The 19,797-nt window shown below is 33.7% G+C and overlaps 2 protein-coding genes across 2 annotated transcripts; both read right to left on the bottom strand.

Moving 5' to 3' along the window:
* Nucleotides 1-4,771: 4,771 nt before the first annotated feature.
* Nucleotides 4,772-7,996, bottom strand: LOC144557613 (putative laccase-9). Its single transcript, XM_078306209.1, has 6 exons — nt 7,771-7,996; nt 7,152-7,306; nt 6,690-7,063; nt 5,528-6,496; nt 5,096-5,260; nt 4,772-4,976 (listed from the first exon to the last, which is right to left on the bottom strand). Exons 1-5 carry the CDS (start codon nt 7,876-7,878, stop codon nt 5,130-5,132), a joined length of 1,737 nt encoding a protein of 578 aa, XP_078162335.1. The 5' UTR covers nt 7,879-7,996; the 3' UTR covers nt 4,772-4,976; nt 5,096-5,129.
* An 8,948-nt stretch (nt 7,997-16,944) lies between these two features.
* Nucleotides 16,945-19,381, bottom strand: LOC144556652 (uncharacterized). The gene is made up of 4 exons (XM_078305039.1): nt 19,376-19,381; nt 18,108-18,507; nt 17,535-17,812; nt 16,945-17,227 (listed from the first exon to the last, which is right to left on the bottom strand). The coding sequence occupies exons 1-4, from the start codon at nt 19,379-19,381 to the stop codon at nt 17,150-17,152; spliced, it is 762 nt and encodes a 253-aa protein (XP_078161165.1). The 3' UTR covers nt 16,945-17,149.
* Nucleotides 19,382-19,797: the final 416 nt, after the last annotated feature.

The raw sequence follows: 19,797 nt of genomic DNA, 5'->3' as shown, positions 1-19,797 counted from the left end.
TGCCACGGATGATATCTTTGAAAATTCTGTGTAATGACAAGTATAAAATGAGATAGAAATTAGAAATTCTATTTCAAATTTACAAATAAAAAATGACCACTGATTAATACTCACTTAAATAGCAAGTTCTTCTAGAATATTTAATGCAAAATGCATCACTTAGATTTGGATTTAGTTATGCACTGATAGATAGAATTCCAAGTAAATGGCCGAAATCTTTTCTTTGATTGTATTACTGCCTTGGATGCTCTATACCAGCATTAAAAGACAGTATATCTTGAAGTAACAGTTTTGGCCTTTTTTTTATGCAACATCTTTCCTGTCTTGACCTTTCCTGTATATACCAGAACTTGTTTCTTCGTTTATTTAAACTGTAAACTGATCAATTAGGATGGGTACGATTAGTTGCATTTGATCCAAGCAATACTTGGTTTTGTACTGGGTCTTCCGATGGAACAATAAAGATTTCATGTTAAATTAATTAATAATTTTGCATTTCATGTCTTTTAGTTTCCGTATGCTACCTAGTCTTAATTGTAATTGTCACTTCCATAAAATTGCTTCATTACAGCCTGTCACTCAAAGAAATATTGTCTTGTCGCATTACATTTAATCAACCGCTTCAAGGTAAAGCAATAAAATCAGAGACAATTGATCAACTGAAAAATAGAAAAAGAAGGAAAGATTGAAGACACCTGTTGCTGGCGGGCGACTTGATCCCATAGCTTGGAGGCTTTAGCGCGAGAATCAGAGGAGATACTGAGCGGTTGAGTGCGGTAGAGGAGAGACGGGCTGGAATTGGAGAGCGGGGTAGCTGGAAGAGGGGATCGTTGGTTTGGGGTTCTGGGGAGCAGGCTGGCGGCGACAAAGGGAAGGATGGAGCGAGAGCGCCGGAGAGATACTACAGCAAAATGATCCATCTGGGACCAGTCCAATCGTCGGTCGCAGAAGACTTTCAAAAAAAAAAAAAAAAAAAAAAAAGCAGCGGGGACGGATTTGACTCACAGCCTTCTGGGACCGGCGCCCACACCTTTCTGGGACCGATTTGGCCCGGTCCCAGAAGGTCACCTGAAATACACGCCTCCAGTACTTCTTCTCTCCCGCGTTTTGTGTTAGGTTAGCAAAAAAAAAATCGGCGCTGCGAAATCAGAAGAACACCTCCGCTGAAAAATCGGAAGAACGCTGCGTTTTCTCTTCTCCTTCGGTAGCCGTCGTTCTCCTCTCCTCCTCTTCGCCTTCACTGCTAGGAACGCATCGACCACCGACCGTTCACTGTCCTCCACTGCTGGGAAACGCTCTTTCCTCCTCTCCTCTCCGTTCTCGATCTCCTCCTCTCCGTTCTCGATCTCCACTGTCAAGGTTTGCCTCCTCTCTAGCTATTACACGATTTCACTGTCAAGGTTTGCCTCCTTTGTAATTCAATTTTCTTTTCGATTTTAATCGATTTTGTCCCTGGTTTTGGCGATCTGATCAAATCTCTCATATTTTGTTTGGCTTTCAATCATTGTACCAGGATGCAAAGGGGAAATGTTGATCTAAGCACGTACATCAGTTCAATTTTGACTGGTACCAGTAAAGTGCTTTTTATCGTTTTCCTGTACCAGTAAAGTTCTTTTTAATTTCAACATTTGGTTATGCGGAGTGAGGTCGTGTGATTAGAGAGATGCATGCGCACCAGCATGAAAATAAACTATATAACTTCAGTGTTATTTAATGGTCAACAGAAGCGGCAACCAGTAAGTTCTTTTTTCCTTCCTAAACTTTTCATGTGGAAGTTACAATTTTATATTTGAAATGTAAAATGTAATGGTAAACTGTTTTGCTAATGTGTCAGATAAACTGTTTTACAATATATATTTTTTCGAGTAGTTAATTTAGATGATATGAGTAGCTGTCAAGAGGAAGAGATAAGCAAAAGAACATTAGAAGAAGCTGAAAACGTTGCTATTCAGTTACTTGCAGGGAGGTTTGATCTTTCTCAAATTTATTTATTTATTTCTTAAAGTATGATTACATCCTTGTGTAAATAAAAAACTGAAAAACAATATACTTTGTGTAAAGGCTCAGAAAATAATTAGCATGAAAAGTTAGGATGACTTAATTACCCTTTGAATTGATTTCAAGAAAAATCAAAGCCTTAAAATTCATACAGTATAATATCTTATTCTTTATTTGACTGGATCTGATCCATTAGCTTTATCAAAATTTTGCTAAATATGTTATTCTGGGTTTCTTGTTCTGATAAATTTTTTTCTCTAATTATTATTTCAAATTAATTACTTGTATCAATTATCTGAAACAGGGCTTTCTCAGTGGCTGAACTAAGAAAGAAGCTAAGTGGCAAGAAATTCCCAGTTCAAGTGGTAGACAAAGTCATTGCTGACATTAAGGACAGGTTTTGATTTTTATTATATTATTCATATTAGTTCTGGGATAGGGTATATAAACAAGAAACTTATTTGCAATAGTAAAAACCAACACAACACTTTTATCAAAATTGTAGATATGTTTGCTATTTTGATATAGGCCATGTATCAAATTTTCTGCAAGTTTGAAACCAATTGACCATTGAGCAATTTGATATATAGCCTTTTGTTTAGTTTGAAACCCTTGACGCATGCCTTTTGTTTTCGTTGATGATTTAGGTGAATTGGATCTTCCTTTCCTGACAATGTTGTTTGTGATAACAGCTCCGTACGTACCAGGCAATAAGTCTCAAGTTTGTTGTTCTGTCACGGTATTTATTTTTATGTACTATCATGTCTGCACAATTGTTTAGTTGGAAAGGTGACTACAAGCTGGTTTCTACTTTAGAAGGCAATGAGTTAGAATTTTGACAGTAACTCTATGACGTCTTAACCTATATCTTGGTAATATACAGACAGATTAGGACTAAATTTTGAGAAAAAAGGGTTAAAATTCTTTGTTTGCAGATCGTTATAAATGGTACGAGTAACTTGGTAAACAATAGTAATTATAAGACCAACTGCAGTATTTTACTGCACAAATTTGGTATAACCACTAGCAGACCCAGTATTTTGGCAAACTAAATATCAATTAACTCAATGCAACTCGAGTAATCTTTTCAAGTGTACAGCTTCTTCAAGGCGGTGCCATAATCTTTTCAAGTGTACAGCTTCTTTGTCTATGCTCATTTGGCTTATATTATATTTTCTTCGTTGTTGGTTTTCAATGATAGACTCAGGTCTTCAATTTTTGGGCACCTTATTTTATTTGTGTTTGTATAATATAATGTTATGGTTCAAAATATGTTTATTCCAGTGCTATTTAATATGTCATTTGTTGGAATAATCATAATAAAACAAATTGAAATTTGATGTGTTGATTTTAATTCCATTTATTCCAGTGACTATAAAGGTTGCATATTCTGTGGAAATTGTTATTTGATGTTAAATGCTTATGAATTACATTTCGTACCAATTGGAGCTGGAGAAAAATATATGAACAAAATGGGTTTAATATTAAATTTGTTTGATACATTTCGTACCAATTGGAGAAAAGAAAAATAATAAAAAAAATAACAAAAAAAAAAATAATACGCTTCTGCGACCCATATGGGAACCTTCTGTGACCGCTCAGTTGGTCTCTGATAAGTTCTTAGCCACGTCATCATGTCGCATCCGTGACGGATCTAGTCGGTCGCTGAAGGGGTCTTCTGCGACCCATTTCAACCATCTGGGACCGGTTCAGACCTTCTGCGACCGGCGCTTCACCCATCTGCGACCCATTTGGCCGGTCGCAGAAGGGTATTTCTGCTGTAGTGAGAGTCAGGGTTGAGGGAGTGTGTTTGATTTTGGGAGGGTAGCGAACCAGGGAGGGAGCGAAACAAAAAATTTGACTGGAAGGGAAGGGGACTGGAGAGAGCAGTTGAAATTTTATCCCTTCAAATGAAGGGTAAAATTGGAAATATCAAAATACGTTTTTAATACAATACTTTTCAGAAAAAATTTAATCAATTATGTATATTAGATGTATAAATAGGGCAATTTCATAATTTGAATAGTTTTGGGGAGGCAATTTGATAATTTTAAGTTTTGAGGTGGCAATTTGGTAATTTCCAAGTTTTGGGGTGGCATAAAATTTTTTTTCCCTTTTTAAAATTATTGAAATTATATTTTGTCTTCTGAAACAGTATGTATATTCAAATTAGAGGCATGATATATTGGCTTTTATATTAAAATTCATTTTAAATTTATAAAATTTCTATTTTAGTCTTTATTAATATATAAAAGAATATATAGCATGTATATATAGAATAAATATTCAGTTTTCTAATTTGTTAGTTTGTGACAACAATTTAATTCAATACCTCACTTTTATATTAAAACATATATCTTTTCTGAATTCTCAATTGAGAATTTTGTGGTACGCTCAAAACTCCGAAAGTATTACAAAATTAACTACTCTAGATGTTGATTTTTTAACTTATTGATTCATATATAAACAAAATCAAAATGTGATAATTTTTTATGAGCACATAGAGAAAATAAAGTTTGTAATTTAAATTTTGAGTTATTATCATTTTAAAAATGAAGGCTGGAGACACAAAAAATGAAGGCATTTTGAACCCTCATTTAATAAGAAATGTATGAAGTCAAACTTTTGCCCGTTTACTTGAGTTTCATTTTGGGCCTAGAAGATAATTCTTTTATTTGAGCCCAATTACCTGAGTTTCATTTTGGGCCTAGAAACAATGCATCAATGGATATTTGATGGTACATAACAATTCATCAATGGATCTTGTATACCATTCAAGTAAATCAACTAAAATTAATTACCACAAGTAATTGGGTGTACAAGTAAAAGAAGCCCAAGTGACAATAAACTCTACTTAGTTTCTGATTTAGTTTTTTGTGACAGATCTTAACACCTCCTTTAATTAAATCTTGCATCTCCCTGTTCTCCAATCCAGCTTATACTTTACTGTCTTTTTCGTATACTCAATCTTTATTCATCTGTTTATCCATTTACAAATGTATAACAAGTTAAAATCCAACCATAATTTTAACGAGGAAAAGATATTTCAAAATTATTTGTTTTATTAATATACAATAAATAATCAGTACAAACTCACCTTTGAAAAAAAATAATACAATGCTCGAGTAAAATCAGCAAGGAGGCCTGTCAGAAGGGGGAGGCAGCATTTTTGCCTCTGTACTATTACCGTTCTTTGTTATGAACACAGTATCCATTCCCCAGATTAAGTGCGTTTCATAGTGACAGTGCATGAGCCAAACACCTAATTTAATTGCAAAACCAAAATATTTTATGATTATTGTCTGAAAAACACTCAAAACAACAATTTGTAACAATAACTAATCTACTATTTGATTAATTTTGCTGATCTACTTAATTAGTCCGGATCAACTATCTAATCAAATATTGCTAACCAGATCGTTCTCATTAATTGTAGTTGTGTAACACCTTTGATTGTCAAAATGAAATCTATAAAAAGATTCAATAAATTTGATATTTAAAAGAAAAAAAGGAAAAAGAATAAACTCACCCGGATTAGCTGCCCTAAAGCGGATAGTTGCCCAACCGTTCTTCGGCACACCCAAAGTGTTCTGATATGGCGGATCAACCAAGTTGTAACTCAGAGGATCTGTTGTGTTGTCGAAGTTCCCGGTTCCTCTTCCAATGACATAGAAGCTGTGGCCATGCAAGTGTATTGGATGGGTAACCTGTCCGTCTACTAAGTTAGTGCCCTGAAACACAATCTCCATGATTGTGTTATACTCGAGCACTTTCACTTTTGTCGATTTATCAACAAATTTTGCATTCTCTTGATATTCTGCATCAGTAAAATTGAAGAAGAGCGGTGGTTCGTCAGGGAAGTCAGTGGTGTACACACCGGCTATAGAATTATAATATGCATCTAGCACAGCAATTTTTGGGTTTTGGAAACTAGCATTGTTCATACTAGCAGCAAACCTACTACCGTTTGCACCGTCACATGTGCTTTTAGGGCACAATTGTTCATTCGAAGATATCGTGATATACATTTTGACATCGACAGTTTGGGTTATGACAGCTGGATCATCTGAGCTGGCCAGTGAGCGAAGACCACTAGTGAACGCAGCTGATGCATTAGTGTCGTTGTGCTTTGGTAAGGATGTGAAAACCGGTTTTATTGATGGCGAGAAATGATTATTTTTGTATTCTAAAATAGCTACAGCTTCATTCCAATCTCTATCAGCTCTAGAACTTCCATCAAAGTATAGAGCTGCGACCATGTAATAACGGAATGGGGCAGAAGAGTTTTTGAATTGATTGGCCTGTAAGAGGAGGTCCATCGTTTGGCCCGGGGTGATCATGATAAATTTATTCACATAAGGCTTCGTATAGCTGGCGTCAGTTCCAACCACCGTTACATTGTGGCCAGAAACCCCAAAAAGGAATGCATTTTCCATCGCTGCATTTATTACACGGAGGAGGTACATTTTGCCTTGTTCGACTTGTACCTTAAACGTTTCTGCAACAAAAAAAAAAATGAAAGATACACGTAGTTAGATCACATTATATTTGAAAAAAATAATAAATTTGGTTCCTAATTGTGTTTAAATTGATAAAGTAACAAACTTTGTCCAAGAGAATCTCCATCTTATGAAGCATTAACAACTTGCATTATAAATAAACAACTTCCTATACCGGGAACAATAAATTACCATTTGCTGAGCATGGCATGAAGTCACCAGGCTGTCCATTGATGGTGTTGGCATCAGACAAATCGAATTGACCGCCACTCTCAATTGCAGTTTGGTACACATCTGTTATGTTTTTGTTCCACCATTCTCCTAGAATCAACGTGAATTCTTTATGGGGTTTGTGGAAGGGGAAGGTGGTTCCAAGCTTCGGGTGAATAACAATAGCACCGTGAACAGTAGCACGATCAAATTCGCTATGTGCATGCCACCAGAGCGTGCCTTCTTCTTCTGTAAATTGGATCCGTTGTGTGTAGTTGGCTCTTGGTTGGATAGGGCACTGAGTAATGTATTCCGGTCCATCTGACCACGGGTCCCTCGGTTGGATTACGCCATGCCTATAGATAGAAATTAGATGAATACATGTGTCTTGCATAATAATGCAAATAACAGATTCTTTATGTATGTACTATGTTTGTATAGTACCAATGGATAGTGATGTTCTTGTTCCCTCTGTTGATGACCTTGACATAGACTGTGTCGCCTTTGCGAGCAGAGATAGTGGGTCCCGGATATGATCCATTGACAGTTAGAATGCTCTTTGTATTATTGCAGAGCCGGGTGTAGGTAGCTTCTTGAATCTGTTTAAGCGAAAAAAAACAAATATTTTGAACCACCCAAGTAGTGATTTTTAACCTATCTAAAACTTGTAAAATATGATCTCCATGTAAATTTTCATATAAATATTATATTATAAGCAGTTCGGATTGACTGTTTAGACTTTACAAACAAAAATATGGATGAATAGTAAGGACCAATCCGCACTTTACAAAACAGGTACCATAACCTCACTTGTTCCCTTTACACAAGTATATTGCCTTGATCTAGGGGTGAAAATGGATCGAATTTGGAGTGGATAATGCTAATTAGCCCCACAATGTATATTAAAGTCTAAGGTAAAGCCTATATATAATGGAACCTACTCTCAACTCCAACATTCGCGTGATGAGCTCATGAGTTGGATTGTCCTTTTGGAAATTGAAAAGTTGCCATTTGATAAAAGGAAACTGCATGGATTATAAAATTAAGAAGAGAAATCACTTACAACAAAGGTATGGTGATGAATCTTGGCCCCACATGGAATGGAGAACAAACAACATAGCATTAGACCGATAACTATTGGCCATAACGAGAAAAGCTTACTAAAAGACATGGTGCTTGAAAATAAAAAATAAACCAAAAGCGATATTGCTCAATATTTTGTTGGGTTGTTTCCTTCCTCGGAGGAGACTGTTAATTAGAGCAGTAATCATATACTTATTTGGTATAGTGAGCTTTGGAGAACATGCATATATTGATGGTTTTTATAGGAATGTTTTATTTTATTTTCTGAAGACGAAGAATAGGCTCAGCCTCCATTATTGAATATAGGAACAAAATTAGAATCCTTTTCTTTCAATTGTTCCAAAAACATTACTATCAAGTGTCGTGGCCCACTGGTAGGGTGCAAACAGATCGGATACGGATCTGATAGTGGCAAAACCATATCTGTATTTGTATTTATTTTTAGGATATGGATACGGATTGGATATTACACGGATATGAATACTGATGCAGATATTAAATGGATACGGATGCGAATCGGATATTACATGGATACAAATATGAATACGGATATAGTTCGGATATTTAATATGAATTCCTAATTTCATTTTTTTTACAAGGAATAATCTATATATTGAATCTGACTAGGTCAAGAAGATCAAGACCTTGAACTTGATCAGAATAGTAGGAAGGGTGTTGGAAGCAGGAATTTTATTGTTTAGACAAAAATAACATCTTGTTGGTTTTTGTATCATATTTGTTTTGTTTTGTTTTTTTTTTTTTTTTTGAGTAAAGGTTGGAGGTCAAGCCATCCAATTATGTATCATACTTGGTCTAGAATACTAGAAGGAATGGTCTAGAATACTAAAAGAAAAACAATGAAAAATAATTCTTAGACAAAAGAATCTTGTTGGCTCTTGTACCATACTTGGTTTAGAATACTAGAAGGAATGGTTTTCTTGTATCATATTTCGTCACTAGTTTGCAAGAGCAACTACGAATTTTAATCTATTTGGTGGATTCACAGGTTCCGTGGGAGAAGAAGTCGAAGGAATGGGAGTGGAAATTGGGATTGAGAAAAGAAATCGGATGTGAATTCTGTCGGATAAACAGATATATGAAAACTTAAAATATACGGATACAGATAATTATCTGTATCCATATGTGTATTTGATTTTAAAATCAAAACTGTATCCATATCCACTTAAATTGTAGCTGTATCCAAATTCCTATCTGTAAATTATTCGTATCCAAATAGCCAAATATGCAAAAATTGAAATATGGATCCAAATCCGAACAAATAATATCCGATCCGTATGATTCCCTACCCACTGGACATTGGCTGTTAATTTTATAACTATATTTTATGTAAACCTACTTCAAGATTTGTTTTTATATATTGTAATACGAGTATGAGTATGACTATCTGAATTTTATATACCCTTTTCCTTGCAAATAAAGCAACCTTTTGTCAACCTTTTGTCAACCTTAAAGTTGTGTAAGTAAAGCAACCTTTTGTCAACCTTGAAAAAAAGCAACCTTGTGTCTGCGCATGCATCATACTTAGAAAATTTAATTAAAAATATGCTCATAAGACCATGACTTATGACTTGTGAGTAATTAATGTTTATTTTATTGGTAACGGCAGGTCACTGACAATTTTATATACCTTTTTCCTTGCAAATATGGATAACAATGCTTAGTGTAGAGTTGTGTAATTAAAGCAACCTTTTGTTTGCGCACGCATTATACTTAGAAAATTTAATTAAAAATATGCTCATGGTATACGTCACAAGTGACATCGCTGTAATTACTTTGAACTTTTTACCGTCTGTTATGGAAAAAAACCCAATGACGTTGATAGACCCTCTCCTGACCCCCTCCTTTGCCATCGGTTAAATTTCACGAATAGTTAGTATTGAGCGACTCTTCAATATCAGTTCGGCTAAATGCCCGATGGCACTGAGGGAGTTACTTTTACCATCCATTATGTACATGATCCGTTGGTGATAGTACAAAGTAATAACAACTCATTACCATATTGAACCGATGGCATATTTCCAGGGGCAACGCTTTGTAAATAATTAGAACCTCGGGTTTAGTATACACTATCTACTCAATATGTTAAACCGATGGTGATGCTGTTATATTTTATATATTCCAATAAACCCTAGGTCGATCGATTCATCTCTCCAGAGCTTTCCAGTATATCCCCAAATTAAGTATTGTGTTATATTGCTCGCTGCAAATTTTAACTTCCCAAATCGACGGACAAAGATCAACATTTCCTCTCCTGAGTCATTAATTTGTATGCTAGATCACTCTTCCCTCCTTTATTTTATGTTTATTTTAATCGTTACTTTGAATGGTTTCTTAAATTAGGGAACAACTAATTTAAATTAGGGTTTAGTTAATTAATGTTATTTTTTTGTATAGGAGAAATGAGTAGCCAAAGTAGTCGTTACTCATCAGAATCTTATAATTTGTGATGCTTTCGAAGACCAAAAAGAATCTGGAGAGAAAATTTTATACATGTCCAAGATGCAATCAATGGATGGGTTGGTGTGACAACACGGCCAATTTAAGTAACCTAAGTTTAAATAATCCTCATATGCAACCTTACAGACAAGTTGCAATATACCGAAATGAGGCAGAAGTATCTTCGATTCTCAAGAAACAACTAGCAGTATTAATTGTGATTTGTGTGTTGATCCTGATTGTGATATATTTTTTGATTGTTTTGTTGCTTCATGTAAAGTAGTTGATTAAATGAGATGAGTGTCACAAGCTATCCAAAATCAATGCAAAACTTGTTCTTAAAATTAAATCATGTTTTGATCCCAACACTTCGGCAGTGTAAAAATGGCATGTAACAAGTCATTGTTGTTGTAGACACCCTAAATTGTGTAATCTTGACAATAAAAAAAAAATGTGTGCTTGCACCAAGCGCAAGTTGGAAAATTCAAGACAAATGAAGAATGTTATCTCCATGCACTTGCAAAATGAGGTACGCTTTGCAATCAATTTTTTTTAAGCATCATTTTTACTGCTAAGTTTCGAGCTGAAGATGTGTACTATTGGTTGAACAAAATTCAGCACGAGAATAGTGTGAAAGATACTTCAAAAAATAATTATATCCACGTTAATGATGATTATTATCGATAGTTTCCTATTCACGATTTTAAGATAAATTCTAGTAGTATGTAGCACCTGGCAAAATTAAAATAAAATCCAAAATATATATATATATATATATATATATATATATATATATATATATATATATATATATATATATATATATATATATATATATATATATATATATATATATATATATATATATAGGGTGGGAAAAACACATTTCAAAAAACAATATTATCTCGCAAAATTAAGATAAGATATCAAAATTATGATATGAATTAGTTATTTAATTTGCTAATTATCTTAGCTTAAAATGTGAAATGCATCGTTCAAGCATGGACAAATATTCGATAGTCTGGAACACTAGTTCTGAGCAAGTGTCACCTTTTCTGTTATGACGGGAGCGAGTATTCAACCCTCGCTTTGATAATCTATCTAAACATGTAGTACGATATTTCCTTCTTAACCTAAGATAAATACTAGCACTTGGGTAAAATGTGATAATACATGACTAAGATTAAGAATTTTATAAAATATATTTCTTTCTTGCATCCTCTTCTAAAAGTTAAGCTAAATATGTCGAAAATAAGAATAATTAAGGATCAGCAAATTAATTTGTTTTGATAGTCTCAACGGGTTGCACTTGGCGAAACATAGGTGAAACTATTATGCATATTAATTGCCACGTGCCCAAAATTCTAGGCAATTACTTGTCGTAAAAAGAAATAAAGGTCATATCGTCAACGTGCTTGTTTTTCGAATATCACCCTCATTACTCGTTTTATATTATTGCCTCACGTATAAGATTAATGTTGTTCTGTATTCAAAGTCAGGCCATGTTTTATCTTTTAGCATATATAGCAAAAATCAAAAAGTCTTTTAATATATGTAACCATATCCTAGCAGTGTTATTTTCAAAAGAATTACGAACCATCAGAATATTTTTTTTAAATATGTGAATTCTTAGAACCCATGATTTATTTTGCAAGACATTACCATTTATATCAAGCATATGTTTTCGTCCCCAAAATAAAGCTTTTTAATATGGAAATGATAGTATTTAGTGCACAAGTCACTTTACTTAAATGATTCTAGAATTAGCAAATATGTTTTAATGTCACAAAAATTCAGAAAAATATATCTTCATAAGCTTTGAGCATGATTACACTTAAAATTTTTTTTTTCAGAAAAGTTCCAAATGGATTTAGTAGCAACATAACAAGTCATGATTATAAAATTTATATTCACATCACTTGTGCAAGTGGTAGGACCAGCCAAGGAACAAGTTGTAACTCATTTTCAGCTAGATTCTAGCTCTTCATGTCATTTCAAGTCAAAAGATCAAGTTGCACCTGAAATTTCAGCACAATCTTTGCCTATTTCACATGATGTTGTTCTTAGATATTAATTAAATTAATCTTCCTTGAAGGGGAACATACCTACTGAATTTTGTAGGTGTAAAACATGCTATCCATCTGCCCAAAAATTTTATTTCACAAGAAGGAAGTTGTTTATCATATGCTCCTAATAAATTAGATAATTGCAAATCAAAACACCAAAAACATATAAAAAATCATCATTTGGGACCTAAAATTTAAAATCCTAAATTATTCACTTGTATTTACATATATTAAGAATGTTTTATGACTTCATTTCAACTATAGGAAAAATTCCAGCAGCTAGAAAAATCAGCAGCAAAAAATTCAGCAACAGCACCATTTTTTCAGCAGCAAATTCAACAACAAAAATTGAGATTTAAAGCAATAAAATTAACTCATTTATGCATATGGTCTAGTCATATCCTTGCTGCAAATTTTCAGCTTTTTATCCTCTTGGAATTGATCAAAGAATAAGGCAAATTTCTGAATTTCAGCAGCAAGAATCCTGCTGCTATGTTTCCTCTTGTTCTTGGTGATAAACATCATTAAGATGTGTAGAATGATCATTAAAATTAAGAAAAACCTTCTAAGTAACTGTAGGCATTGTTTGGATTTTGCTCCTGCATTATAATCATTATATTTCAGTGTTTTCACAGCCTTTTTCTAATTCTAGTCAAATCTGTTCAAAACAGGATCAACTGTGGGGCATGGCTTCTTGCAGCAGATTAAGCATGATTTTAAGCTTCAAATGGCTTCCAACTCCACCTATAAATAGCTCCCTACATCTCCACTGCATCTTCATGGTTGGTTAGAGCATCCAAAGCACAAAAAGAGAGCAAAACGTCCATAATCCAGCCCACAGAAAAAAAAAACAGCAAGGAAGAAAAATAATTTTTCCACAAATATCCTCATGAAACCCTAACATAATGACCCTCAAAAATCATGAGTGACATCCTTGTTATGTTATTCCATTAACCAAGTTCTCAAAATACTAAAACCATCCATCCAAGCCATCGAAGAAATTATCATGACGTGCTAATAACAATAATGAAGATCATTGTGGCTTGAAATCTTGTTGATTAATTTTTATTCTCTTTTAGTTGCTTTGTTTCTGTTTTTTTTCTTCTTTCTTCCTTCTTTTTATTGTTGTTTGTCAAGCTTGCTTATCTCATTTTGTAATATACATTATTGTTGAAATAAATTTTTGAAAGCTAGAATTAGTAGAGACCAATTTATCGGGTGAATGTGGTGCCTAACACCTTCCACATTCATAACCAAGACACGAACCTAGCTTATCCATGGGCATATATAAATTAGATTGTGTATTTCCCGTTGCATTACGGGTGGCGACTCCGAATAAAATTTAAATCACATTTAAAAGGTTGAGTCGAGCGTTGGTTTTGTAGCACGGTAGCTACAGTTGTTTAATCTCTTACACTCCCTTTGAATTAAGTGGTGGTTTGCGAAAGAGTTTAAACAACAACATAAATCCACTGTCACATGGCCATTTTTACATTGCCGAAGACTCGAGATTAAAATATGATTTAATGTTTAGAACATTTTTTGCAGGGATTCATGTTAGTCGGACATACTTTGTGTGTTGATGTTTGTGATATGTTTTTTAATTGTTGTGTTGTTGCTTCATGTCAAGTAGTTGATTAATGGTATGATCGATTTAATATAGAGCCAAACTTAATATATTTTTTTACATTGGAAGAGAAAATACTATGACAGAACAATTAAATGAGATGGGTGTCACAGTAGCTATCCAAAATTCATGCAAAACATGTTCTTTAAATTAAATCACGTTTTGATCTCGAGTTTTCTGCAGTGTATGAATGACACATAACAGTGCATTGTTGTTTGATCTCTTACACAAACTCTCTTTAAATTAAGTGGTGATTTGTGAAAGAGTTCAAACAACAACGTAAGTCCACTGTTGTGTGTCCATTTTTGCACTGCCGAAGACTCAGGATTAAAACATGATTTAATGTTTTTGCATGGATGTTGGACAGCTTGTGACACTCATCTCATTTAATTGTTCTGCAATAGTGTTATCTCTTCCAATGCAAAAAATATTAAGTTTGGCTTTATATTAAATCGGTCCTACCATTAATCAACTACTGTGTGTGATGTATTGTAATTGTTGTGTTATAATTATATATATTAAATTGATCCTACATATTAAGTTTGCATATGATGTGTTGTGTTGTGTAATTAATTGTAAATACTGTGATGAATTTAATGGATGTTTATTTGAGTGTTTATGTTGCATGCACATGGTAACTTTTATATAGATTAATTAATTGTCACATGTCCATTGCGACACTACTGAAGACTTGGGATGAATACATGATTTATTGTTCAGAACATGTTTTCTTAGTTGAAAGTTAGTTTGACCCGTTTCTTTGTAACCTAACCAAGATAATTAATAGTGATATTATAAATTTAGTGTCTAATAAAATATAGTGAATTAATTAGTCAAATCAAAAGAAATTGTTGCATATATATATGATGTGTTGTAATTGTTGTGTTATAATTATAAATAAGGAGATGAGTTTTATATATGAATGTTTATTTGAGTGTTTATGTTGCATATATGCACATGGTAACTTTTATGTGGATTAATTGCACAATTAGATAAATTGGTGAATGTTGCTTGCATGTATAATTCGATTGGTGTTGTCAAGCTTCACGTATAGAATTAGAAACGGTAAACTTCAATGGAATTGACAAATCACTACGAAATATCAACAAAACATGTTCACATAATATATATAATCTTCACACAATCTTTATGATTCATACATGTGTGTGTGTATGTATATATATATATATATATATATAGAGGATGGCTAAGCTCAAATCGTTTGTTCCTGGACTCAGGAACAAACGATTCAGTTCTCTGATTTCCGAAGTTCAAATGGCCGATCCAAACTATTAGATGTTTAATCTATATTAAAATGTGCTTGGAGACAAAATTTTATATTTTTTGAAATTTTTTTACTATTTATTAAGAGGGTTTGAAAGTTGCTGTTTTTATTAAAATTCTGCACCATAAAAAAACAGCGACTTTCAAACCCTCTTAATAAATAGTAAAAAAATTCCAAAAAATATAAAATTTTGTCTCCAAGCACATTTTAATATAGATTAAACATCTAACGGTTTGGATCGGCCATTTGAACTTCGGAAATCAGAGAACTGAATCGTTTGTTCCTGAGTCCAGTAACAAATGATTTGAGCTTAGGCATTCTCTCTCTCTCTCTCTCTCTATATATATATATATATATAACGATCTGAAGTGCTTAACATGTTCTCAATGTTAATATGTGCTTGGTGACCAAATTTTATATTTTTTGGAATTTGTTTACTATTTTTTCAGAATTTTTCAAAACAGTCATAAAAAAAAAAAAAATGAAAAACCCTGTTTTGAAAAATTCTGAAAAAACAGTAAAAAAATTCCAAAAAATGTAAAATTTGGTCTCCAAACACATATTAATATGGAGAACATGCTGAGCATTTGAGATCAACCATTTGGACATTGAAAATGCAAAAATGAGTTATAAGCATATGCTCTCATATGCTTATGGAAGTAGAATAGCCAATCTCTATATATACTGTGTTTGATTTGAATAAGATTCGAACCGAAATGTGTTTGATTTGTTTGAATGTGTGTTGTTAATATGTGGTTGTTTACCTTTGTCCAGTTTCATGAAGTTTTAAGCACGTTTTACCTATTAGTTTTATGTTTTAGCATTTTGAGATTCCTCTCTCTTTTTTTATCTCTATTGAGGTTACTTTATCTAGCCTTTTTTTTTTCTTTTTGAATTAGTGGTACAAGTGTTGTTGATGATTTGTGTGAAAAATGTACAATTCTCCTCATAGTACAAAAAAATGTCAAAACATGAATTGCGTATGTTGCTTGCTTTGTGACTGATATATGAATTTATCATTTTTACCATTTGTACTGATATACTGTGCTTTGTGACTGATATACTGTGCTTGCTTTGTTTTCATGTATGGATTTATCATTTTTATCCAACTTGGGGGCTTGATTCTGGGCAATTCAGTAAATAGCAACATATAAAAATATGCAGAAAAACAGTAAACAGAAAAACAATAAACCCAGTTTCTGAATCATATTTCATAAATACCATCTTAAATAGAAATTGCACAGCATGAGGAAAAAAATAAAATTTAACATAGCATTGTTCTTCTTCTTTAATTTATTTATAGTCTTCGATCACTATGTAACCAAAAGAAATTAAAATAACAATGTTCTATTTCTTTCAGCCTCTTCTCTTCTTTCTTCTTGTTCTGATCAAGGCACTAGATCATTTTCTTCTTGCATTTCCCACCCAAGCGCATTGTGGAAATTATATTCTATCGAATAAGGAACAATAACAAAGTACATTTACAACTTTCTTGTGCATCTCAAGTCAGTGCAAGTAGTACAAAACAAATCTAGCTTTACATGACTAAAAAAATGAGAAAAAAAGGACTAATTATATCATAATGCAAATAAATACAGCGAGCCACTAATAAAATAAGCACATTTAAAAGGTTTAATTGTATAGTCTAGTGACTACAAAGTTCAATCAGAGGAAAAAAGCAAAGGAATTAGACAACTACGTACTCTTGATGCTTTTGTTGTTTCCGCTCCCTTTGAAAAGCCTTGAACAAATCAAGAACCAAAAATACAATTAAAATGTTCATACCAACCATGCCAAAGAGAGCTAATGGAAGCTCAATTCCTATATCAAATTTATGCGCATCTATAATTAGCTTGTAAGCTATTAATATGTGACATACAAGCCGAGTAGTGATGAAGGTCCACCAATTAAGAACCCATTCAAATCAGACCAGTGGGCTGTTTACATCTCGTACCCCTGCCATTCGTCTCACTTTCCTTGTATGTAGAAATATAGAATGAAGCTGAAATAAAAGGAAATTGATTAATAAAAGAGTTAACAAAAGGAAATGGGAAAAGAGCAATATTATTCCCTCCGCTCCTCTGCCTTATCATTGTTATGGGTTCTTCTGGGGGTGTTGTAGTATTGCTGTTCTTACATTTTATATTATTTTTATTTTTAGGAGGGAGCGATCCTGTATATATAGCGGTATAAACTACAAGGCACTCTTAAAAAGAACCATCAGCTAGAATAAACATTTCTAGAATGTGTAATGCTAAAGTGCAGAAAATTAAAAGATAATTGATTGTCAGAACTCAAGACAAATGTACCTCACATACAAGCGAAAGAATGAGATAGTTGATTGTAACATCCTTATAGAGAGCCAGTGTGAAACAAACCAAAAGGATCAAATGGTGCAGAAGGATTGCGGGTATGAACCCGCTATACAACCTGTACAGAAGCATATCCAATTGGTCATATGCAAAGTACCCACATGAAAAGCATAGTGCCCAATGTGCGCCATACAAAGTACCAGTCACTAGCTCCTCGTGTGTAAACATCTCTCTCAGAACTTTCATTATCCATTGATTTACAAGTATATATACAACTGCAATATGTAGATAGCTAATTAAATTTCAGTAAGAAAACATCATAATTGATTATTCTAGCTAAATTTCAGTAAGTACCAAATACCAATTGGAAGAATTCATAAGATCTCATGCTTCTGGTTAATCTTCTCTATGCTATGCACGTATAATTTCACCAATAAGCTTTTTTTTTTTTCTTTAGAATTAGAATTTCAAATTTAAACTCCTACATGAGATAGAAGCAAAATTTCCACAAAGTAACAAGAAATTGCTAGAAACAAAACAAAAGAAGAGCAATTAGGTGCCTTGACCTACCTGTGGCAGAAATGAGAGGGGAATGGAGAAGAGAGACGGAGGTATTTACAAGAAGGGGGTCTTCAGAGATGAAGCGACGAATTACAAAATTCGCCGTTTGGAAGAAGAAGAAACCAATGGTGATGACCATCAGCTCACAACGGCCGTTGAAGGTTATTACGAAGGCTATCGATGCCGCCCATAGAAATAGTGTGGCGGTGAAGAAGAAAGCGGCGGTGTTACTGCCGCTGCTGCTAGAGAGGAGCGCCCCTCCCTCTCTTGCTTTGGGTTTTCGCGTGAGGAAGAGAGGAAGAGAGGGTCGGGGTTGGAGAGGATCGCGTCTCTCTCTCTTTAGGTTTTGCGTGAGGAAGAGAGGAAGATTGGGACGGGGAGGTCTGTGGTGAAAATTGGAGATGTCCAGCTCCAAATTTTACTTCACAAATTTAAAGGGTGCTTAACTGGACATCTCCTGTTCCGCCATTTTTAGATCTGATCATCTCTAATTTACATGATTTTTGAAGGAGATCGGACGGTCACAGAAGCAAATTAAAACAGGCCCTTTAATCTATCTATCTATATATATATATATATATATATATGTTGTTTACCCACTGCATGCACAACTCGGTAACTTTTATGCGGATTAATTGCACATTTAGATAAATTAAGTGAATGTTGCTTGCATGTACAATTCGATTAGTGTTGTCAAGCTCCTTGTATTGAATTAGTGAACTCCAATATTAGAATTGGCAAATCACTACGAAATATCAATTTATAAGAAATATCAACGAAACATGTTCACATAAGGAGGGATCCACTTACAATTAATATTTGTTTATGATTGTTTACCTATTGCCTAAGAAATATCAATTTATAAGAAACATGTATCAACAAATGTTAATTGTAAGTGGATCTCTCCTCATATATTGTTTATCTATATTAATTGTATGCACAACTTGTTAACTTTTATGTGGATTAATTGCACAGTTACATAAATTAATTAGTAAATGTTGCTTGAATTTACATGAATTAACTCAAATTTACATCCTCTTCAATACTTCACAAGGGAATCTTTTACAATTAATGGATCTAGACTGTTCTTTTTAACTTGGCACGAATCACAAAGCCCAATAATATTGCTAGTCCGAATCCCAAAGCTATGATATTTAATCTCAAACCGTAAATGAGGCCCATCCTCTATGGTATCGGAGAGGTGTTGATAGCGACAATGCTATATTAATAAATACGTGCGTACTCTTTGCATTTATCCACCATATTTATCCACATACCGCCATCAATGGGACTACTGACCATCACTACATAGCCGATGGTATTACAGTTAAAGGGGGAGCTAGGGTGTCAAAAAATATATATCCAACAACACAGAGTGTTCTAGCGCACTCTCGAAATTAAAGGTCATATCTAGGTAACTCACTTTCTCCGCCTCTACTTCGTCTTGACAATAACACTCATTGCCCACCACCTCAACAACACCGATCGAGCGCTCTTCGTCATAAGATTCCTGCAACTGACACCTTGTCTATATCTTAATTTCTAGGTTTTCTAGTTTGGGGTTTTTTAGGATAATATGGTTGTAGGGTTTGGTTTTAGATCTTTAGTTTTTTTAAACATTAATTTGTAGTTTTAAAGGTTCCTTACTCTTTGATTTGTAATTTAATTTCATCAATGTCGGTCCAAGATCATTTGCCAC

The sequence above is a fragment of the Carex rostrata genome, chromosome 7 (assembly GCF_964058835.1).
Source record: "Carex rostrata chromosome 7, lpCarRost1.2, whole genome shotgun sequence".
Taxonomy (NCBI): domain Eukaryota; kingdom Viridiplantae; phylum Streptophyta; class Magnoliopsida; order Poales; family Cyperaceae; genus Carex; species Carex rostrata.
This window is presented reverse-complemented; position numbering and strand designations above follow the sequence as displayed.